General features: G+C 40.9%; 1 protein-coding gene across 3 annotated transcripts in view; it reads left to right on the plus strand.

The window, feature by feature from the left end:
• Positions 1–24,430, plus strand: part of mib2 (MIB E3 ubiquitin protein ligase 2) — a 43,685-nt gene extending 19,255 nt beyond the window's left edge. For all 3 annotated transcript variants that reach the window (XM_061835899.1, XM_061835891.1, XM_061835884.1), the window contains exons 4-19: positions 1,083–1,189; positions 2,127–2,321; positions 3,691–3,833; positions 5,538–5,645; positions 5,740–5,844; positions 5,966–6,128; positions 6,681–6,814; positions 7,611–7,759; positions 8,561–8,717; positions 9,284–9,438; positions 16,522–16,648; positions 16,725–17,003; positions 19,374–19,552; positions 19,627–19,823; positions 20,280–20,345; positions 21,968–24,430. In XM_061835899.1, coding sequence (XP_061691883.1) covers positions 1,083–1,189; positions 2,127–2,321; positions 3,691–3,833; positions 5,538–5,645; positions 5,740–5,844; positions 5,966–6,128; positions 6,681–6,814; positions 7,611–7,759; positions 8,561–8,717; positions 9,284–9,438; positions 16,522–16,648; positions 16,725–17,003; positions 19,374–19,552; positions 19,627–19,823; positions 20,280–20,345; positions 21,968–22,209 — 2,506 coding nt within the window. In that variant the 3' untranslated portion in view covers positions 22,210–24,430. The remainder of the gene's footprint in view (positions 1–1,082; positions 1,190–2,126; positions 2,322–3,690; positions 3,834–5,537; positions 5,646–5,739; positions 5,845–5,965; positions 6,129–6,680; positions 6,815–7,610; positions 7,760–8,560; positions 8,718–9,283; positions 9,439–16,521; positions 16,649–16,724; positions 17,004–19,373; positions 19,553–19,626; positions 19,824–20,279; positions 20,346–21,967) is intronic.
• Positions 24,431–24,698: the final 268 nt, after the last annotated feature.

Here is a 24,698-nt window from a genome sequence, read left to right on the forward strand (position 1 = left end):
AGGCAGTGCCAAGGCTTTGGCTAAGCCTGCCTGCTCGCTCTCCTAAAGCTCTGCTTTTAAAGATTAGCCTTAAAGCATCTGTCTTCAAATGCACACTATTCCCAGCACAGCTTTGTTCGAGCTCACACAAAGATTTACTGCCGTCTCCTGCTCGGGATTCTAGGAAAGTGGACAGGCCTTTCTGTCAAAAAAATTAAATTGGTGAACTCTGGCTTCAACTTTTAATGCAAGGCATAACCTTCTGAGTGAGATATCTGAGCAGCAAAGCTTTGATGACATTTATTGACAACCGCACTCCCTGGACTCGTCTTTGCTCTACATTGGATTTCAACTCAAATGACCTGATTCTGAGAAGTTCTCCAGCTGAAATGGAATTTAGCATTTGATTTTTTTTTTTTTTTTTTGTTTGTTTTTATTTTATTTTTTAAATATAAAGTATGGGAATAGGCAGTTCCTTTGCCCCAAGATCTGATCAAATCTTTACCATCAGGTATATTTGCTTAAGAGGACTGTCTTGAATATCTGCGTGTGTGTTTAGATGCTGTGGATCGTGTTGCCTGTAGCAGCGTGCTTTTTTTTTTTAGACCCAGAGAGATATTACCGTTTTTGTCAGCTCTGTATCTTTTTTTTTTTAATCTCATAAACAACACCAAAACACAAAATTTTGACACTTTGATAGCAAAAGAATATAATCTCCCTAAAATATATCGAATCTTTTCATCTTAATTGGGTTTAGGACATCCTTGTTGCTCTAGAGGTGTGGTATGCTATGTTAATATTTTGTGACACCCAATTCATATAAATGCAAATTATCTTATGGATGACAAATGGGAAGGACAACAAAAAAGATTAGTCTTGTGCTTGACCGTCCTACTTTATTGGATTTTTGCTGTTTAAACGATATATCGGTTATATATAGCAATGCTGTAATAGCAAATGTATTATAAAGGAGCAGTTTGTTTTGTTTCTAAGAGAATTCTCCTGTTGCCAACTTTGTGTTCTAGGACAAAGTGTTGTGCTTTAAATTTTACAGAACAATTACAAGAGTTTTCTTAGCTTTCTCTCCATGCTTTTTATAACAGAGTAAGCTTGGCACCAAGGCAGAACCTCCCACGGATAATTCTCAAGGGAATCTTCCAGGGGGTTAAGGTGGTTCGTGGACCTGACTGGGACTGGGGAAACCAAGATGGTGAGTGGGTTGTGATGGGGTTTGCCGTTCGTGGCCCCAACTGGAATTGATGCTTGGGAACCGCGCCTTTTCAAAATGTTTCTTCATCCACAACCCATGTAACCCAACCTCACATTTCATTAACCTATGAAATGCAGTGTTAATATGTCTGCATGTGCCTATTTTGCTTGTGACCCATGTTTGTTGTATAAATGTCCCTTTCTTTGTCTCTCCTCTTCTCTGTAGCCTCATCAAAAAACAAGTCTTTTCACACGTGTGCATATCGATATTGAAAATATGGAGGTTTAATGAAATCCCTTCTCTTTCACATACAAAATGTTTAGTAACCAATAATGAATGCTATTTTGAGGGGAATCTGGAACGTATACAGGAAAATCATCCTGGTCCTATTGTCTCTGAACATAAAGTAGCTATACAGTACTCCCATTGCTGGGCCAGAGTGAATGAGTCAAAATGTCCTTTTGGTGGTTTTGAGATCAACACCCTGGGGTTATGTGAAGTCACTCATCTTGTTGAGATGCTATATGTGGTATATGCATACAGGACACACTGAACATGCTCAATAACTTTCACAGGTCACTGGTTTATCTGGTGTGTTTGGGCACAGAGGAAGACTGATGAAAATGACTCGTAGTAAATATCGTCTTTGTACCTCAATTAGGAAGAAGGAATTGTTTTGTTACATCCATGTAGCATTGCCCAGTGGGATTGAACTATTTTTGTCCGGCATCTACTGTCATTACCCCACCACCTTGTATTTTCACCATCAATGTTACTTAATCTTTAATTAATCTTTTGTCGCCATTTCCTTCCTTTCCAAACACCTAATGTAACATGTTGATGTTTCCGTTTTGAAAGACAGTCAATCCTCTCTGTTGAGCTCCTGTTTACAAACACTCTGATTATCTCGTGCCTATTTGTGTTTGCTGGTGTGTAGGCGGGGAGGGTAAGGTTGGGAAGGTAGTGGACATTCGTGGCTGGGAAGCAGAGTCTGGTCGCAGCGTGGCTAGTGTGACCTGGACTAATGGCACTACCAATGTCTACCGAATGGGGCATAAGGGCAAGGTGGACCTTAAGTATGTGTCTGATGGCCAAGGAGGCTTCTACTACAAAGACCACTTGCCAAAACTTGGTAAGACAGAGTCCTATATGAAATCTGTATTCCTTCAGAATCTTTAGCCCATCCATTAAAGGAATAATCCGCTGAACAATGAAAAGCCTTAATCCGATAGGTCATGTCATATGTACTGTACCTTGAAAATTTGAGGTTAATCCGACATCATTTAATGGTGTTTTTATCGGCAATTATGAATTTTCATGGGCGGCGCCATTTTGGTGAGCCAAATGACCTACTTGCGCGGATGTGACATATTCTGTTTATAAACAAAGAAATCATGGCCGATTTGTAGTGTAATCACATGCCCTACCACGACACGTGAAAATGGCCTACTGTATCATGAAATTTTGCCAGAAATCATTTAGAAATAATCACAGGAAGGCTCTGTGGCATATTTCGCCCAGTAAGAAAAAGAAACATTTCAGGACCCAGTGGCTGGTGACGTGTGGTCTCCCTGAACCGTACGACATGTACAGATGTATTTGCGCATTTATTTAAGACCAACACTTTCAAAGTACAATAAGTCTGACGAAAGTACGTCTTACCATTAATGAGACTTCTTGTGCTTTCAAATGTCATGCAGGTGTTGAGACTTCCAGCCGTTTATTGTGACCATAATTAAATTTGATTTTCCATCATGATGGTACGATGGTGAACAGTTCTTGCTGACAAAGGCATGTCTTTTATTCGTTTGATTATCTTGTCTTCTGCTAAGGTGGCAAAATGTTGATTGGCAACGTCGAGTACGAATGCTTTGGCATACTCCCCATCTGTGAATTTAAACTCACAACATAACCCTCCCTCTCCACAAAGGCTGTCCATTCTTGTTGAAAACTTCGGTACTCCTCATATTTTATTTCTTTGACCGACCTTTGTCAAAAGTTTCCATAATCATTGTTCCACACAATCGGCATGCGACGGTTCTGCGCCTGTGGTTAGTTCGCGAATCAGACTCCGCGTCATTCCCATCCGAAAATCCATCCAAATATTCACCAGTATTTACAGCCACAGGTTCAAATCTGTATGGACGTATTCCTCCGTCTTCCCGATCAACTGATGCTGCTATTACTTCAGCAGATGAGGATAAATCCGAGAAATCAGCGCTGTGCACGATTGTTTGCGCAGAGGAGGTGCACGAAACATCACTTCCTGGTTTTTAAGTCATGTGACTCGCCAAAATGGCAGCGCCCGTGAAAATTCGAAATTGCCGATTAAAAAAAATCATTAAATGATATCTGATTAACCTCAAGGCTTTTCATTGTACAGCGGGCTGTTCTTTTAAACAGCTTAGTTTTGACTTTTTAGGAAAAAAAATATATAGTGTGATCATTCTTATGCTAAAGACTTGTTTGCGTCTTGTTAATTTAAACATTTGTCCAACCAGGAGAGCACGCAGAACTGCAGCGCCAGGAGAGTGCTGATGGCCACTCTTTTCAGCAGGGCGACAAGGTCAAATGTCTCTTGGAGGTGGACATTCTGCGACAGATGCAGGAGGGCCATGGGGGATGGAATCCCAAAATGGCAGAGGTATTTTAGTTTTGTCCTCAGTGAATTATGATTGATATAATGTGGTTTTGTTTTACAATGTAGAAGACAGGGTTCCTACTTGCTGTCTCAAGCCTTATTCACTATTCACATTGGCAATAATGAATGATGAGTTAATCACAATATGATTCCCCCTACTTGTCTTATATTGGAATAAAGATTTGTCTTAGTCCAACAAAAAAAAACTTCCACTTTATTTTCAATTTTTTTTTGGTTACAAAAAGACTGAACAGTTGTCTGTAGGGACAGATATTCAAAAGACAAATCCAATTTGATTATTTGAATACTATCTGGTTACATCCTGGTCACTGTTATGTCAGGTCTCAGATTTTGTCACCACTTCAGTCGCTGACACATTTTGGCGGGTGTGGATTGACACCCGGTTCTCACCAAAACACTTCCATTTAGTTTAACCAGGAACACCGACCCCTCGCCGCATCATGGCTGTGATCTGCTCTACGATGCTGATCAGAATCAGATTTAATGGCTAAGTATGTAACAACACACAAGGAATTTGTCTCCGGCAGCCTGTGCCTTCCCGGTACGACATTCATGTTGATTACTGAGAAGAACAAACGATCTAATGCTATTCTGATGCATAAATCCAAGATGCCTGGGTGGAACATCTTCTTCAGAAGCAGCTCGTTAGCTGCTAGCTGGCCGCTTGCTCTTGTCAATCATATGACACAGTGTGTTGAATGAATTTTGCTTTAACTTGTGCCCTTGTCATGGCCTCCCAGGAACATCTGTGCAGCTCCTCGGGTATGGCCATGGGACACCTCGTTCCCCAGAGATTATTGTGTTGGCTATGTGCATCCGTGATAGCGACTGTACAACTATGCATATGCGCATACACAATTAGTCATTGTGGCAGACGTAAACAAAGGAAGTTATGCGACATTGCAGCTTTGGAGCTTTTGTTGGCATAAAGTATGCAGTGGCGGTTTAGTGCAAGTGCAAAGTGTGCCATGTCACAGGGCGGTGTGGCTGTGGGGTGGCAAATTAGCAGGGTCAGGGCTTTTAGATATGAGTGCTATTACTTTAAACTTGCTGCAACCCCATTGACGACTGGATGTGTAAGATATATATATATATATATATATATATATATATATATATAAAACTGTACCACCTGCATTGGATCCTTTCTTGATAAGTAAAAATTTTCCATCCACAATATGATTATAATTTTTTTCCCCCCATTCACAAGTTAATTTGACTTACTACCAACTCATTTGTAGCTGTAGCCATTACCAACAAATTGTACTAAAGAGGGATGATCAATATAAATGAATTAATCCATTTGTTTTTAATAGGAATTTTGTTGATGACACCCATCATTATTTTATTGAACTCTCCTTGGCCTCAACAAAGTTACTTTGTGTAGTTGCAAGAAGACTGACCAAGTTCTACTACATCCACCCAGACACTCCTGCGGGCAGCATTATTCTGGTCAATATGGCACTGGGTTTGAATCAAGAACTAAGAATATTCTGTGAAAGATTGTCCCATCTCATTCAAAAAATATCGTGGCATATTACTATGCCGGAGGCTCAGATGGACTTGGCGTTTGTTATAATAAAGGACAGAGCATAAGCGCTAGAGGTCCTCGCTACTAAAGTAAACATTAAGGTTTGAGCCATGCAGAGGGATACTCTGGGCCAAACAGCCTCTTTGTGTTTGCAGTATATTTGCCGGATCGGGACAGTTCATAGAATCACTGACCGGGGAGACGTCAGAGTCCAGTACAGCAACAACATCCGCTGGACTTTTCATCCAGGAGCCCTCACCAAAGTACTGAGTTCCACTTTCATCCCAGTAAAAGATTTAGATTTTGTTCCAAACAGTTTTACAACATTATGCTTCCAATTTGTTTGTCTTCTCCTAGGTGAACACATTTGGGGTCAGCGAACTTGTGCGAGTATTAGAAGACATAGATAGTGTCAAGAGGCTACAGGCCGGCCATGGAGAATGGACGGACAGCATGACTCCTGTACGCTCCTGCTCATGCTGCACTTGAATTCATTATCACTCAAACTCAGGGGAAAAATATGAGACAAGGCAATATTAATCCCCACTTATCTCCATGACTCACCCCCCCCCCCCCCCACTAGGTGCTTGGCCAAGTTGGTAAGGTGCTGAAAGTATATGCAGATGGTGACCTCCGTGTGGCATTTGGAGGCCAGACATGGACGTTCAACCCAGCGTGCCTCTCAGCCCAGCCTGTGGAGGTAGACGCCAATCTCATGACATCTGAAAACCCCAACGAATCTGGAAGTAAGCCATCTGCCAGGACCAAGGGGCTCATCTTGAACTTCTAGGCCATCTTCTCAGTCCACGTTTTTCTATTAATCCTTCCAATTTCTCCTCCCAACTGCTCTATCGCTACTGTGCATTCATGCATTAATGTACTCTATTCATATGAATGTATTGTCTTAATTATAGTGTTTGGGGTTTATTTCTCAAGATGGTTGTCTCCGTTGCATGATCAAGATGCTGCATGTTATCACTGAACTTACAATTGATTTTTCTCATCGCTGTGATCATTCTGTCTGGTCATAATATTTTGTGCCTGCATTCGCTGTATGCGTGCGCATGTGGTCATGTTGCATGGCTGGGGCATTTTGACTCATTCCTGGAGTTTATCATTGAGCTCAACTTGACAATTCTAAACACCCTTTTTTTCCCCGTTTGGAATGGCCTACATACACCATTGCTCAGCATATTTCCAATAGTGGACTTGAAAAATACCTGAATGCTTCTGTCCCCTTTGTTTTCCTACTCTTTTCCCATCCTTTCCCATCTCCTTCTACCTCTGGCACGACTCAGGTACAGTCATCTCTGTGTTGGAGAAACTGCTGTCCCAGTCCACAGAGCAGGATAATCCCAACCGGCTAGTCATTGAGGCAGCACACGGCAGTGTCAATAAAGTCAAAGAGTTGTTGCAGAAGTATCCTGACAAGGTCAGTGCAGCACTTTTACTTTTTGCTTTACGACAAGGGATTTTCTAAAATGGGTGAACTGTTTCTACAACTGGATCTGATGTACAGTGAGGGTTCCTACGCAAGTATGGAAAGTAAGGAATTTAATATAAGAAAGATGTCCAGGTCTATAAAAGAATGTAAAATGGAAACTATTGTATGTACAAATATTATTGTTACAATAAATAATAATAATAATGCTTGTGTGGAGTTTGCATGTTCTCCAACTGCCTGCGTGGGGTTTTCTCCGGGCACTCCGTTTCCTCCCACATTCCCAAAACATGTAACATTAATTGGACACTCTAAATTGCCCCTAGGTATGATTGTGAGTGCGGTTGTTTGTCTCCATGTGCCCTGTGATTGGCTGCCAACCATTACAGGATGTACCCTGCCTCCTGCCAGTTGACAGCTGGGATAGGCTTCAGCACTCCAATGACCCTTGTGAGGATAAGCGGCTAAGAAAATGGATGTGTGTGTGTGTATATATACTATCGATTTTATATGCAGTAGTATATCTATCTATGCATGTATGTATGTTTGTGCGTGTGTGTGTGTCTGTGTGTAAATAGTCTGATTTAGTATTGCAAAGGTCATGTATGTGTTTAGTGATCATACATTATCTGCTGGTGACCACTACTGGTAATAGGATTACATAACACGTGTACGAACAATGTGGTTGTCATTCATGCTCAGATTATTAGGAGCCAAAGTAAGGGCATCTCTGTTTGCATTCATTCTACCACCAATGAATCTTCAACTGTGCTTATGCTCCTGGCAGGTGGACATTAAGAACCAGGGCAAGACTGCTTTGCAGGTCGCTGCACACCAAGGCCACATGGAGGTGGTGAAGGCTCTGCTTCAGGCCAACGGTGCCATTGAAGTCAAGGATGAAGACGGAGACACGGCGTTACACTACACTGCCTTTGGGTAACGACACAGATGCCCTTTGTTGCTTTAAAATCAATAAAAATGTCATGATTGTCAAAATTAGATCGTAGCTCAGTGTATGTGATAATCCACTCAGATAAGACATGTTTTAAGTGATGCCTAATCGGCCAGCCATATTCTCTACTCAGACTAACACGTGCTCAGATGGACTGTGTCTCTTAAACTCTCACCGGAGATTACGAGAATATTTAAAAAATGCTTTGTGAAATTGGTGGCATTTGAAATGATATGATTTTAGTGTTGAATCTTCCTGGGCAGTCCTGTCCATCACAACACTTAACTAGCATGTTATCATAAGCACTTTTATGTTTTGTACACTGGGTCTGATGGTAACTTACTGCTGACTGAATGAGAGAATAATTTGTGTACTTGTGTTGCGTACATCTTGACTTTTCTTACTTTATTATTACTTTGTTTATACTTGTTTGTTTGATGTTTTCGTCAAAGGTGCCAAGGTGATACAGATGTATACAAGCCAAAAGGCTATGACCGTGAACATTTACATCTTCATTCATATGCACAGTCCTTTTAGTCTTTGCTTGATGGTATAGTGGTGTACCGTCGATTCAGTTCCCGCTCAGTGACTGTTGTGAATGTGAGTGCGAATGGTTGTCTGTGTCTTATATGTGACCTGCGACAAACTGCTGACGAGTTCAGGGTATAGTCCGCCTTTTCGCTCAAAGTCAGCTCGGCAACTTCAGGATAAGCGGTGTTAAGAATGGATTGATGGATGGTTGGATTTAGCAGATTCTTTTTGTGTTTCTGATTTCTTTGATTCAGTAACCAGGCAGAGATTGCACGGCTGCTCTTGAGCAAGGGAGCAAACGTTAACCTCCTGAACAATTCGTTGTGCACGGCACTTCATATTGCCGTCAACAAGGGCTTCACGGATGTTGTGCAGGTGCTCATCGAACATTCAGCCGATGTCAATCTCCAGGTGAGAGGGTTTTCCATAATGCCATGATCATTCCTTTGCACCGTCTTTTTTACGGGGCGCTTCCCATAGCCCCCAGTGGCTCAGTTATAAATGTTATGAGATTCTTTTGAAACATTTGCACAACTTCACCAACATTTATACTATTTGGCTGTGATCCTTCACTTCAGCCCTATTAAAGTCTGTAATTGAGTGTTGCTTCTGAGGCTGCCTCAGAACTCACTAACAGCATTTTCTTCTGGTTGACTAGTGTGGCCCCTCAACTAAATATGGAATAGTGGTCTCATGTTTGTTGTGTTTTCTTTCTTTACTATTTTTATAGAATTCCAAATCACAAGTTTTATTTTAAAGGCCAACGAAGAACCCTTTACATTCTCGTAAACGTCTCAAAGATGTTGTTACACTAATTTGTTTTTGTTATTTGAGTCACAGCGGCATCGCCGTTACATTTCTCACGATCAGTGACGGTTATTTTTTAATAGTCCAATGTACTTTAGCATTATACATTTTGCCTTACTGTCTAGGAAAAACTGTTTACTGTGGTCTAACGTCCTCCCACCCCCGCCCAGGATTCTTATGGGGACACACCTCTGCACGATGCCATAGCCAAAGATTTCCGTAATATCATTGAGATCCTGGTTGTTGTGCCAAACATTGATTTTACCCAGCAGAACCACAGAGGATTCAACCTCTTGCATCATGCTGCCCTCAAAGGAAGCAAACTGTGAGTAAAGTTGTCATAGGAAAATCTGTTCAAGTGCTCCCCCCCTCTGTCTCTCTATTGATAAAGTTGTCTGTGTAAACACACACAGACACACACACACACACACACACACATGCTTACACACAAGTGGAAAGGAAGATGACTGACAATCTATAAAAAAAAACATATATTAAAAAAAAAACATATATATATATATAGTTTTTTTTTTATAGATTGTCAGTCATCTTCCTTTCCACTTGTGTGTAAGCATGCGTGTGTTACATATGTATATACATACAGGCATTCTGGAACCTCGTTTTGTGCTCTAGTTTGTGTATGATTAGGTTTTTCGCAAATTTTTGCGGGGGTCTTATTTTTTTCCTGGTTTTCAAACATCCACTCTGTTTGTATACAAAAAAAAATATTACTTAGGAATTCATTTACCAGAAGCATATTAAGGATTCAACAGACTGCAAGGTGTATTTAACACTTCAAACGGATAACCTTCCCGATCCACTCTGCAGCACTCAGGCAAGATCAACGTAATGCGTCTTTCAAAATCAAGTCTTTCAATATAAAAGCACACATTTTATGATCACAGATTCACCCCACTTTTTGGACCTCTTGGTAGAGCTGCGCACTATATAACAGTTGAGCATTGTCATTGCAACGCATGTGTGTCGGTTTTGTCACATTGCAGGGTCCTGCACAATATTTGTGTAATGATATGCAGTCCATCAACTGAATATTGATAAATGACCAGCAAAGTGACCTGTTTGAGATGCTAGTAGGATTAGCTCTGATGTTATGGTAAATTATTACCTATCAAACACTGCACATGGCATAGATCAAAAGTGCTATATTCTTTTTTGTATGAGAACTATTAATGGGAATGTGGGAAATAATCACATGTCTGCATTTACGCTCTCTTTCAGAATGTGCCAAACGAATGAATGTATGTTAGATTACAGGTGGCGGGGTGGGGGGAGACAGGGGGGAGGCAGGAATGCAGGATAGCCATGGCATTATAGAAGAGATGAACAGGTGTACACAACTATGTGTTTTGCCTAAACAAATACACTCAAATATGTAAATACTAATGCATATGAGCGGCACAGAGGAGCGACTGGTTAAAGCGTTAGCTTCTCAGTTCTGATGACCAGGATTCAAATCCCGGCCCCGCCTGTGTGGAATTTGCATGTTCTCCCCGTGCCAGCGTGGATTTCCTCCGGGCACTCCTGTTTCCTCCCACATCCTAAGAGCACGCAACATTAATTGGACACTAAATTGCCCCTAGGTGTGATTGTGAGTGCGGCCATTGTCTGTCTCCATGTGCCCTTCAATTGGCTGGCAACCAGTTCATGGTGTACCCCGCCTCCTGCCCGTTGACAGCTGGGATAGGCTCCAGCACTCCCCTCGACTCTTGTGAGGATAAGCGCCTCAGATAATGCACATGTTAAAGAGGTGTAAAAAAAAAAAAACTTTGCTTACGAACAAATGTACATATGACTATAGCATTACTGGGCAATAATAGAAATTATTTTAACTTAATGTCTGGCTCGACTTTTGTTCAAAACTACAGTGCATTTAGATACAGGTCGGCTTCTTTAAAATCACTCTCTATATTTTTGTGCTGTACAGAGCAAAGCTTTTCTAGAGAGAGAAAATGAGAAATGTGTGCTGTTTTTTCACGTTAGGTATGTATTGTAATTTTTACCATTGCAGCGTACATATCACAGGATTAAAGAAAATCACATTCATCAATCATTATTTTTCCCAAGGTCATGCAGCCCTACCACATTGTACCTTTTTAAAACAGGGAAAAAATTGCTTCAGTGTGACTGCTAAGCCGCCATGGGGACCAAATAATGTTGTGAAATTCATTTTATTTGTGTGCGTTTATTTGGCCCTGCCTTTTGACAGGTTCTTAACGCCAATGTTGCTGAATTTGTCAGTGTTGCTAAACATTGTGAAATACCCTTTGTTGTACCCGTTTTACTCAATACGACAAAATCTTCATTATTACTGTCATTTTGTTGAGAAGAAAAGAAATATTAACGAGAATTCGAGAAAGAACTCGTTGCAATGTACAAAATGGCACCCTTCTCTTCCTCGCTGTGTATGCCATGTTTATTTGTCCACTTCAGTCATCTTTTGTGTTTCAGTTGTCTAGCTTATCTCTCTGTGCACATACACATTATGCCGTTTCTCATTCAATCTCAATAGAAAGTATTTCACGTTTGACTGGGAGTTATGTATATATTTGCCATAATGGCATATCTATTGATGTCAGCACAGAACCAGTGGATAGCTATTATTAGCCTTGTTTCACTGCAATTAAAAAAAAAAAAAACCTCAATTGTGTTGTAAAATCGTTTTGAATCAGCCACATCACAGCCACTATTTTTCCATCCGGGGGAATTGTTTTTTAATATAGGAAGTCTTACGAGCTGAGTGATTTCTGTAACTTAATATTTTTCACAGTCATCCAAGTCCACCTAATCGTGATGGGGTTTGTGCTCCTGTGCTCCGGGGCTTTTATGACCTCATTTGAACGTTACTTCTAAATTATAGCAAAACCACACAGTGGAAAATTGTCCCTGGCCCTTTTTTAAAGAGCTTCCATGAAGACAAAAACTAGACAAAAAAACACCAGCATCCCCATATATTTCCTAACTAAAGTGATGCCACTTAATTTGAGGTTTCCATCTGAGACTTTAATATAGAGTGTCTTATGTAATTTGATGGCTAAAAGCTGGAAAAGTATACCATAACGTGTGGAGTGAGGGTGCTGTTATTAACATTAAACAGGGATTTTTATTCATCCGTTTGATGCTGTTTCTCTAGGTCAGCCTCTTAAGTCTTTCAACAGTTAAGAGCCTTCCTGTTTACCCAAGGCTACCAAAATTTGTTTTGCACAAATCCTCCTGATATGAAGGGTATATCAAACAAGTGGACAAAAATAATCTAGTATAAAGTCTCAGATGTACCATTAAATATTATATTGTGTCATGAAAAAGTATTGGCCCCCTTCTCAAATTATTATTTTTTGTATAGTTTCCACACTTTGCTGGAAAGAACTGGGGGTAAAAAAAACATTCAAACAAATGGAAATATCAGACTAATATAACCCAAGTGAACTTAAAATGCAGTTTTTCATGCTAATTTCATTTATTAAAGGACAAAAAAATATTCCAAATTGGCTAGGACTGTGTGGAAAAAGTAATTACCCATTTGTTAAATAAATGAATTCATTGTGGGTCGTTTTACCTGTATAATGTTAGTATTCTTAATCTGTTTACTTTATATAAATTTTACCATATCCCTTGTAAGTATTCTCTGTAAAAAAGTGTTAAATAAGTAAAATGGTTACGTAGACTTATTCACTACCAGCTTGTGCTCTGGCTCATATAAACCCAAGTCCAATTAAATTGGGACTTTGTGTTGAACATGAATGAAAGCAAAATACAATGAATTGCAAATCATGTTCAATATTTAGTCATATGCATACACTACAAACACAAAATATTTAATGTTCAAACCGATAAACTGTTTTTTGCAAATAATCATTCATTTTAAAAATTTATGGCTCGAACATATTCCAAAAAAGCTCAGACAAGGTCGTGTTTACCACAGGTACATCAGATTTTTCTTTTAACAACATTCAGTAAACATTTGGGAAATAAGGAGAGTAATTGTTCCAGCATTGTAGGTGGAATTCCTTCCTTTCACTTCCTTGATGTACAGCTTCAGCTGTTCAACATGTCATACTTTACACTTCACAGTGCGTGACACATTTTCAATGGGGAAACAGGTCTGGACTGCAGGCCAGCTAATCTAGTACCCACACTCTTACTACAAAGTCACAACCGTTGTAACACGTGCAGAATTAGGTTTGGCATTGTCTCGCTGAGATAAGCAGGGTGACCATCAAAAAGAAGTTGCTTGGATGGCAACATATGTTACTCCAAAACATTTATGTACCTTTCAGCATTAACGGTGCCTTCACACATGTGTACATTGCCCATTGCATTGGCACTAACACAGCCACATACCATCGCTGGCTGTTGACCTTTGCGTCCATAACAGTCAGGATGGTTCTTTTCCTCTTTTACCTGGAGGACAGAATTTGGAATGTGGAGTCATCGGACCACAGAACACTTTTCCACTTTATCAGTCCATCTTAGATGACTCAGGCACAGGGTGTTGTTAATAAATGGCTTTTGCTTTTGTAATAGCGTTTTAAGTTGGACTTGCGGATGTGGCAGTGAACTGTATTTACTGACATTGGTTTTCAGAAGTCTTCTTGAGCCCATGTGATGACATCCTTTTACACAGTGTTGTTGGTTTTTGATGCAGTGCTTCCTGATGGATCGAAGGTCACAGCTATTCAAAGTTGCTTTTCTGCCTTGCTGCTTACATGCAGTGATTTCTCCGGATTTCCTGAATCTATTGCTGGTATTATGGACTGTAGTGAATGAAATCTGTAAATTCCTTGCAGTTGTACGTTGAGGAAGATTGCCCTTACACTGTTTTGAGTATGTTTGCACGTACAGTACTTGTTCATGGCCCCGTCACACCATGACGTTCTGGTCAGCGTTCTATAGCGTTTGAGGAAACGTTGTTAGTCGCCCATGGTCGCCGGGATAGCTCCAGAAGAGCGTTGTTTGAACGCTAGTGAACGTCAATGATCGCTGGGAATTGGCGGAGAACGCCGGTCCGGGAAAAAAAAAGTTTGGAACATGCACAAAAGTTCTCACAGAGACCAGCGTTCATCAACGTTTAATTTTAAACGCTGCAGAATGTTCAAGAACGTCCGTGGAACGTTTTACTAAGGTTTGCCGAGCGTTGCATGTGATTGGCTATCGTTAGTCAGACGTAACTCTAGCTTTACTTGGTTGTTTGCTTTGCAGTGAACGACTCACTGGCGACCTGTCAACGACCACTGAACAATCCCCTAGCGGACACAGCATGTAACTAAAGTGAAACGAACGTCGTTTGGCGTCCATTGAGCGTCATTCGAGCGTTTCCCGAACTTCCATGCATGTGGGTATATGAACCGATGCTTTGTAAGCAAGGTCCATTTAATATTAAGCTACAGTAGAGAGCACCTACGATGGAAGATGCAGAAAGCAGCAGTTCGTTTTCTTCGCGGAAAAACTCCACCAGACTATCCTCAACAGCCTGGTCCAGGATCCTGCAATCCTTTCTCTGCTTCTTTTGTCTCTTTGTCGGCCTGTCCTCACTGGGGTTTGCAAGGTGTTTAGGGTCCCCAGGGGGTGTCACATGGTGCGTGACTTCGCGGACGTGCTCTTCCTCCTGCTGTTGTTTTTCCTCCAAACACATTGCTCGTGATGAAAGAGGCCTAGCTTTCTTACTAGCAGCGCTAGTTGCTGAAGTCCGCGCCCTAACTTTTTTTCTTCTCGGCGGCATGATGCTCACTGTTCTAACTCACGACAACAACTGAAGTGACTATGAACTTTCCAACGTTTGAGTGCCGGTTCCACTGTAAAAATTACACGCCAGCAAAACGCTTTTCTGTTGTTATTCACCCATTAGTTACCAGCTCAACACGCTCGTCTTATGTTGACAAATCGCTCGTCGCGTCCCAATGACGCATTTGCACACGCTAATGGTTTTTAGGGGTATCTTATTTGGTCGCTGTTACACGCTTTTCGTGCGTCAGGCACATGTTAATCACACGCCATATGTGTCATCCGCGTTTGAGAATGCTGAAAAATAGAACGATTGAAATGTTCAGAGGACGTTGGCCAGAATGCCATGGTGTGACGGAGCCTTCACAAAGAGGTAAACCTCGCACCGTGCTTCCTTGTGAATGACCGAGCAATTCAGGGAAGCTCCTTTTATACCCAATCATGGCACACACCTGTTCCCAGTTAGCCTGTTCACCTGTGGGATGTTCCAAACAGTTGTTTGATGAGCTTTCCTCAACTTTCTCACTCTTTTTTGCACCTGTCCTATCTTTTTTGGAATGTGTTGCAGCCATAAAAGTCCAAGTTAATGATTGGTTGCTAAAAACAATGTTTTATCAGTTTGAACATTAAATATTTTGTCTTTCTAGTGCATTCAGTTGTATATAGATTGAACATGATTTGAAAATCATTGTATTCTGTTTTTATTTAACACAATGTCCCAAGTTCATTGAAATCGGGTTTGTATTACCTTTCAACTTTGACACGCTTATACCATGTGGTGTCTGACGTATTCCAGAGTTAAAGATGCACCATCTCTGTGTACCGTCATTTCTCATGTATAATATGCAGTTGTTTTTCCTCCAAAAATGGTGAAAAGCCAATATTGCACATTATACATGGGTATAGGGGAAAATGACAAAATCCTTTAACAGTTTACAAATGCAAGTTGCCATCAATAGGCTATGAAAAAAAAATGTACACTTTCATTGTAATAAACCACTGCCACTTACATTTCAATACAAAACGGCGGAATGTGTGACTCCATAATATATACAGTTGTATTCTAGTTTACATACCCTGGCAGGATTTGTGAAAGTTTTTTTTTGTTTTTAAATACAATTAATAACTGAACAACCTTAAAATCCTGAATTAATTCCTTCTTGGTTGTCTTATGTAATAAGAGTGCTTTTCTGAAAAGCTTGCTTGATAGTTGAATTTGAATCCCATTCAAATTGTTTCACCTGGGCCTTCATGTTTTCTCTAAAGAACTGTATCCATCTTACAAATTCTGCCTGGATAATTAAACATAACACAAATGTGTGTTTTCTCATTTACTGAATAATACTAGGGCTGTGAATGTCAAGAGCATGTAAATAACAATATAATGTGTCCAAATAAAACTGCTTGACTTCTGAATAAAAACTAACAAAATACAGATAATACATCATGTTTTGATCATATAGATGCTTTGTAAAAATGCATTGTACATGGGTAGAGGGATTTTTCCAGAATGTTGAGGTCAATTTTGGGGCTGCGCATTAACACAAGATATCACGGTAATCTAGTGTTAATTGGATTGGCCATAACAATGTTTTAGTGTTGCATTGCCAATTGTCAAGCAGTCAAAATTAGTTTAGTACTTTGTGGGGCTAATTCAGTGTTGTGACAGGGCCACTGAGAAGATTCTCGGGCAAGCACGACAGCTGGTGGACGCTAAGAAGGAGGACGGATTTTCCGCCCTGCATCTGGCCTCCCTCAATAACCACCATGATGTTGCTGAGATCCTCATTAAGGAGGTGTGTGTAACATAATTTAAGAACATTTACGTTTTAATTCCATGTTAGCTCTACCTTAATAAGAGTTTTCTCACAGGGACGCTGCGACATGAACATCCGCAACAACCGCAACCAGACGCCTCTGCAGCTGGCGGTGACGCAGGGCCACACCGATCTGGTCCAACTTCTTGTGGTCGAAGGTGCAGACCTGAACATGGAGGATGAGGATGGGGACACCGCCATGCATGTGGCTCTGCTGCGACCACAGCTGGCTAACCTGATGCTGGGCCCCGCTGTGGGAAGCACCAGCAGCAGTAGTAGCAGTGGCACAGAGGAAAGCGGCGAGGGCTGTGCCTCCATGTCTCTCTATTGCAGGGTAAATGATGAGGGAGTGTAATGAAGGGGAAATCTTATTGACCTGGTAGATGCTTTGTCAAATAAGCAATTTTTAATACTTCCTGATTTTGATTGCAAAGGAGTGGGAAATTTACAGTAAATTTCCACAGGAAGTTAAGATGGGCAATTTCCAAAAGATTGAGAGTAATTCAATGGAAAGTCACATCACATGTGAACATAAATAGAAGCATTTTGTTTTGGCAAAAGCAGACATTAATGCAAAAAATACAGAATCATGGCCTTTTAATTGATTTAACTGTAAATACAACTATCAATTTTCTTTCATTTAGAAAAAAATACATCCATTTTGAATTAAGTAGAACTCATCCCCCCTATCCAACCCATTCAAAACCTCATTCAGAAAATAAGATGTAGTAGTGTAGGTGTGTGTGTGTGTGGGGGGGGGGGGGGATATCTGTATGCTGACTGGAGAACACACCAGTATTAATGAGGCACCAAAATGAAAATCTTTGGTCAAAAAAATCTGAAAATGAGAAAACCATTTCTGAAAACAAATACAAAGAAATTACTCTACCATTAATTAGTAAATGTGAATTTATGGGCATGACTTCAATGCTGCAAACCTCTTGAAATTCACTTCCACCACCATGTGAGGATGAGCAGATTGGAAAATGGAAGGATGGGTGTCAAGTACATTTACGTGGGACAGTTACTGGAGTACATTATTTAATTGGATTAAAAAAAAAAAAAAATTCTGCATGCTGTTCAGTTGTACAATTTACTCATGTGTTGATCATAATCATTAAGTGATAGATTCCATTTTTATTTTAATCTATTTATCGCATCACCCATTCAATCCAGAATCGGCCTCAATGGCTAAGTATGTTATTAATTTTAAAATTAATTTTGTCTCTGGCATTTGGAGCCACTTTAGCATAACAAAAAAAGTCATTTTGGACACAAACGACACGTGTGGAGAGTCATTGAGTAATGTAAGTCTACCATTAGTATGGTGATACTGATATAATAGCAGTTGTGCAAATGATGCAGTCCTCAACCAGAGTAGAGCAGTTTGAATTTAATTGTGCAAATGATGCATCCGGTTTTCAACATGAGTAGCCAGTAGGAATCAACAGCAATGCAAATGCAAGTCAATGCAAATACTGCAGATATCAACTGTTGGAGCCATTATTCACAATGGATGTCATACAAGACCACTGATAATCACTCTTGATCTCGGGCTACATGCAAAATCTCATCCTGTGGGTTCAAGATGATGGCAGGAACAGTGAGCAAAAATCCCAGAACCACATGGAGCCACCCAGAGAACTGCGACCAAAGTAACAGAGTTTGCTGGAGAGCATTGGGTTGATTCAGAAGAGGATTTGGAGAATGTCATATCGTCTGATCAAACCAAAATGGAACTTATTGGTAAAAACTCAACTTGTCGTGTTTTGAAGACAAAAAATGCTGAGTTGCATCCAAAGAACACCATCCCTACTGTGAAGCGTCGGGGTGGACACATTACACTTTGGGGCTGCTGTTCTGCAAAGGGACCAGGACAACAGATCTGTGTAAAGGAAAGAAGGAGTGGGCCCGTGTACCGTGAGATTTTGAATGAAAACCTCCTTCTATCAGCAACGTCCTTGAATTTAAAACATAGCTGGGTCTTTCAGCATGACGATGATCCCAAACACACCGACCGGGCAACAAAGGAGTGGCTTCATAAGAAGCATTTCAAGATCCTTGGAGTGGGCTAGCCAGTCTCCAAATCTCAACCCCATAGAAATTCTTGGGAGAAGTTGAAAGTGTGTGTTGCCCAGCGACATTCCCAAACATCTCTGCTCTCGAGTAGATCTGAGCCAAAATACCAATGCCTGCGTGTGAAAACTTTGTGTAGACTTACAGAAAACATTTGACCTTGTCATTACCAGCAAAGGGCAAATTCACTCATTCACTCATTTTCCACCTTAATTTTCTAATCTTTGATTTTTCTGGATTTTTTTTTTTTAGTCTCATTTTTGGATGGATGAATAGATGCTTTAACAGCATGCCCATAATTATGACAACCTCCAATTCTAAACTCTTCCTTCCTTCCACGAGTTCGTGTATATGTCAAGTGAAACAATGTCGGAAGCCCTTTCCTTCCCGCAAGACCACAAACACTGCAGCACTGTTGCACATCATGTGCACCCCCCCCCCCCCCAAAAAAAAAAAAAAAAAAAAAAAAACACATACACATGACACTGTGCACTTCTATTTTCACGTTAGTCTGTGTGGTCAAGAAACCTGTAAAGTTGACCGTCATCCACCATTTTCTCACAATGGCGTCTTGTCTGTTCCTTTCTGTTCCCACACACACTCTTCCCTTGATGGCGTGTTCCCACAGCTCAACGCTTCGGGCCTTCTCGGGAATACTGAGCTCAGTGTTGGCGTGGCGATCGCCTGCTTCCTTGCGCAGGAGGGGGCTAATATTACCTATGCCAATCACAAGGGAAAGAGCCCTCTGGACCTGGTGACAGACACCAACATGCAGCTGATCATCAAAAACTTCTCAGAGAGGCACAGGTGTTTGTCTGTAAAATTACACAATAAGCGAAAACCTGTTGGCAGCATAAATTGTTTGTTTTGTCATCCCTCAGATTACAACGCCTGCAAGCTATAATATCGGGGCAGCAGGGCCCGAGCGCTGCTAACCTGCGTCGTGTTCACACTACACCCAACACCATGACCAATGTGGTTCTTCCTGCACCACCCGGGCCCAGTGAATGCCTCATCTGCTCTGAGCTGGCTCTGCTTGTTCTCTTTTGCCCCTGCCAGCACAGGGTGGCCTGTGAAGGTGAGTTGACCATTTCTCTCATTATTTGTGTTTGGTATAGGAACGGCTGGGGAAGTAGAATTAGTTCCTGCTTGTTTAAACCAGAGGATGACTAAGTCAGAAAAGATCATATTCCTGGGATACGAAAAAAAAAAATGGTGTGGAGAGCCATGACACAAAGTTTGAAGGCTTTTCCAGAATTTTCAAGACAACTTTGAGGGTGCATTATATATGCTAAATTATGCTTCTCATTATTACAATACACCAAAGAGCCCATGCATGTGCACTGACTTAACCCGTCCTTGTTATGTCACGTCTTGAAATAAACATAATTTAAGTGTGTAGCAATTCTATTCTGCTTACTATGACCGAGTCTAGCAATTAACTTGATTTTGAAGCTACCTTGAGGTCAAATTACTGCGTACTTGTTTTACATTTGGTGCATGTATTTTCTCATTGTGCTCCTTGCTTTAACAGAGTGTGCCCATCGAATGAAGAAATGCATTAAATGCAAAGTCACAATCACGAAGAAAATCCGGCAAGGTAAGCCAAAACCCCTCCCTCTTCTGTGCAGGCACTTGTTTTGAAGCTCATCGAAGTCCGTAATAAATGCTATTAACTGCTTTGTTAGGTACGCGTGCAATACAAGACTCCATATAAAACATTCTGCCTTTACAAAGACAATATTCAAATTATACTTAATTTATCACCCATACACTGGGATCTTCTTTGATGAGTGTCCCACATCTGAGCCACAAAAACCATCAAGGACTCACAAAGTATAGTAAATCTGTCTCCACGGTGACAAAGTATGGCTTGAAGTACTTGTTTTATTGCTGTGGTGACACCCAGCGCAACCTGCAGGCAGAACGGCGTTGGCTCAGTCCAATACTTTACGGTCTACTTCACGTAGATGCACGCGTAGGTAAACACACACATTTAAGGAAAAGTTAACAGTTTACTCTGTTTGCTAGCCCGATAATTAGGAAGGGAAGGAGCTGTTTAAAACGTTCGCTCCTCGCTGGATGTTCCTGTGTTCCTCACATTACAAACACACACGTGGAATGGGAGAAAATTCCGGACTACCTGGAAAAAAACCCACGCACGCATGCGTCATACATGCAAACTTCACATAGGAAGACTGGAGTCTGGATTTGAACCCATGATCCAAGAACTGAGAGAGATGTGCTTGCCAGTCATTGACCGTGACACCAAGATATGGAAATACTGGGGAAAAATCTTGAGACATCAACCATCAGGTTAAAGCTGTGGCACAAACGGGTCTTCCAAATGAAGCATAGCCTGTGGGCAAACTGTTTGCAGAGTAGCTTCGGGACAGCAAAGTCAAGTGTTTTGAATTGGCCATCGAAAAGCACGAATCTCAGTCCAATTGAAGTTTTATGGGCAGAACTGAAAAGGCAGATGCGAGTGAGCAGGTCTACAAACTTGGCTCCGTTACACCAGTTCGGTCAGGCGGGCCAGAGTTCCTCCCTGCAAGGACTTTCAGAATGTTTGACCCAACCATGACATACTGTTTAAAGGCAACGGTACCAAATAGCAATGAAATGTATGTAAACGTCTCACTCTGAAGTAATTGTCTGAAAAGGGGCAAAAAAAAAACCACTTTATTATGACATTTAGCAAATGTTTTTTTTTTTTTTAATGTTTAGTATCATTTGTTGTCAGACTGAAGGGGGGAAAAAAGTTTGTGTTCTTAAACCGTGCAAGTAAAATTCCGATTTCAACTGTACATTGGTACCTGTGCTTACGAAGGTCCCGAGTAACGAAAAATTCAGATTACAAAATGCCTCCTTGGAAAAATATTGTCTCTAGTTATGAAGGAAATTCAGGACACGAAAGGGGGAAAAATAGGCGCGGGATTCCCCAAAGTCCACCAGACGTAAACAATCCTGTATTTTGGTTTGTGTGGCGCTATCGCCGTACCATCTTCCTGGCATCTCATTGGCTAGGAGGGATGGCAGTCTAGAGCTATTTGATTGACAGCTGAGCAGATGTGGTTTCATCTTATTCAGCAGACACGCCCACACCACTTGTTTTGTATACTTTAAAAAAAAAAAAAAAGATTCATTAAGATGTGTCAGTCTTCTTAATGTTGTTCTCTGTGGTGTGTGAAATTTACAATAAACTTGCTCCTCTCTCCTCAGACCAGACGGAGGTGGAGTGCAGCCCCCGTAGCGAGAACGCCGAGCAGCACAACCTGCTGAAGCAGCTCCAGTCTCGCTACCGGCAGATGGAGGAGCGCATCACCTGCCCCATCTGCATCGACAACCACATCAAACTCGTCTTTCAGTGCGGACACGCTTCGTGCATCGACTGCAGTGCCGCGCTCAAGGCCTGCCCCATCTGCCGGCAGATCATTCGCGAACGCATCCCCTTGTTTGTCTGAGCAAGGAGACGGAGAGCGGTGGAGCAGCCCCCGTCCCCCTCCGTCATATCGTCTACCTAGCTGCAGAGGCACATTGACTTCTTATTTGGCACTGTGGACGGGGCGAAAAAAAAAAAAAAAATATATATATATATATTGTCTGAACATTGCTGCTTTTATGTGGAGGTCTGCTACCCTTCATCCTCTGACTGGCTCGGCCTCATTTCTGTTTACACGGCTGCACAGAAAGGCCCCCGCCCCCCCCATCCCTGCACAGCCAGTCATGTGATTTACGTTTGCTCTCATTTAGATCTGGGAATAGTAATCAGTATTGGTTTCTGCGGCGGGCGCGCTATTTAGTCCCCAACCACTTGCCTGTATGCAAGGGGGGGGGGAAATACACAATATACAGTGTATGCATGAGTATATGCATATTGTAACACTAATGGTTGGTTTGTCATTGTTGTGGTTTTTATTTCTTTGTAAAGTGCAGATTTTTATTTATGTGTGAAAGGTGGTATTACTTTGTAATGTCCTAAGGTGTTTGTTTGGAGGGGCAAAAAAAAAAAAGTTTTTGATTCTACTGAAATAATCCCCAAGCCTACGTCCTCTTACTCAGGGTATCAAAACGTTCAAAAAGCACTTGTGATATCCACAAAAGGTTCAACGTTGTCGCGTCACATTGTGTTTTTGTCGGTAGCTGCCTCAGAGTGGCAATGACCTGAAAAAATGTTATCGTTAATAGTCAGATGAATGTTTCTGCAAGAAAACTGGTGGACCTGTTCATCTTGTAAAGGAAGAAAAAGAGAGAGGGGGGAAAAAAAAAAAAAAAAGAAACTCTTGATCAGCATCCTTCCACACTGTTTGCGTATTTAGCTCCCATTAAGGAGCTTCCACTGTGTTTTACTGTGTGTGTATCGCCAGCTAGCAGGAGGCTGTTTATCTTTGAATATAGAAGGGCCAAAACATGACTGAGGTTGTTACATTGTCTACATTCCCGCCGGAGTCGTTTCACGAGAAAAGCCCATTTCCTCCGTTCGCCCTCTGGATTGTAGTCTCCAGCGTCTTTCTGCTGTCTTGGTGTTCCTTGAAGGGCTTCTGTGTATGAGAAAAACAAGTACATTTTTAAGCACTTACTTTTGTTTTTCTGTAACTAACTTCCAGAGATGAGAAGGTTGATTTTTTTTTTTTTTTTTTTTTTCTCTCCTCTCCCCCTCCTCCCCTTCTGTTTTTATTTTTAAATATTTGTTTGGCTTTTTAATTCCCCATTTTGGGAGAGACAATTTTGAAATTTGTACATTTTGAATGTCAAGGTAGGGATGACTTTGTCACTACCTTTTTTATGTATATGGAAGAAAAGTTGAGTAAGTGAGAGAGAGAGAGAGGGAAAATGCCACAGGGATTGAGGTGGGTCAAGCATCAAGGTGTACTTTGAACAATGTCAGTGTGCTAAGTCGCATAAAACGTGCACGGGCATTGGACACAAATTGAGGTTTGAAAGCTGTGGCGACAAGACTTCAAAATTCAAACTTTGCCCCTCATGTTATGTTGAAGTACATCAAGGTGTATTACGAGCACGCGGATATACAGGCGTGCACAATAACCTCACGGTGCGGAGTGATTCCATACTCGCTTCCAGATACTATTGAGTCCCATATTGTTTGGAGTGTTTTCCAAAACATGTATATGAGTTATCGCTTGAGAGGAAGCTTTTTTTTTTTAATTTTATTTTAAATATATTAATTTAAATTCTGAGAGCTCATTGAAGGCATGGCAGGCAAATGCAATAATGTTAAGAAAGAAAAGAAATGGTGATATTTTTTTCTTTTTTTTAATCTCCCCTTGATGGGGGCATAGCTGCGATAATAAGCAGCCACCAGTTGAGGTTTGAAAAAAGAATCCTTCAGCAGCAAATGTTAATTTTAGTTGAAGTAAAGTTCAGCTTTCAGATTTCTGATGTTGGCCTTACTCTCTCTTAATCCTCTTGTTTTCTCAGTTTCTGTACAAAAATATTTTGCAATAAATATGGAACACTTTTCTAAGGACGTGCTACCTTGGGATTCATTCAATTTCTTACAGTGACAAGTTGCAGGCAACTAAATTATTAAACGCATTCACTTGAAAGCTTTGTGAGCTTGTATGTTAACATAGTTATCTCGACATGTTTCATTTTACTCTGTATATTTTTTGTTGGTTCAGAATTATGAAACTTAAGTTCCTCCCTAAATAGAGCGACTACTGTAATCCTTGTCATGCAAATGATTGAATTGTATGTATTAAAAGAAATAATTGATAAGACCGCTTTCACTCACCCCATCATTTATATATTTTGCACATTTGTAGTGCAAATATTTGAGATACAAGTGCTGTATGGCAGCAGAGAGCTCAAATCAACTCACTCCAGCAGCCATTCAGCAGATAGCGAACAATTAATTAAAAAAAAAGTAATGGAACTAACTATCTCAAGTACTGTATCCCCTCCCCAGTGTAGAAAATTTAGCCAAACATTA

Source organism: Syngnathoides biaculeatus, chromosome 2 (genome assembly GCF_019802595.1).
Source record: "Syngnathoides biaculeatus isolate LvHL_M chromosome 2, ASM1980259v1, whole genome shotgun sequence".
Taxonomy (NCBI): Eukaryota; Metazoa; Chordata; class Actinopteri; order Syngnathiformes; family Syngnathidae; genus Syngnathoides; species Syngnathoides biaculeatus.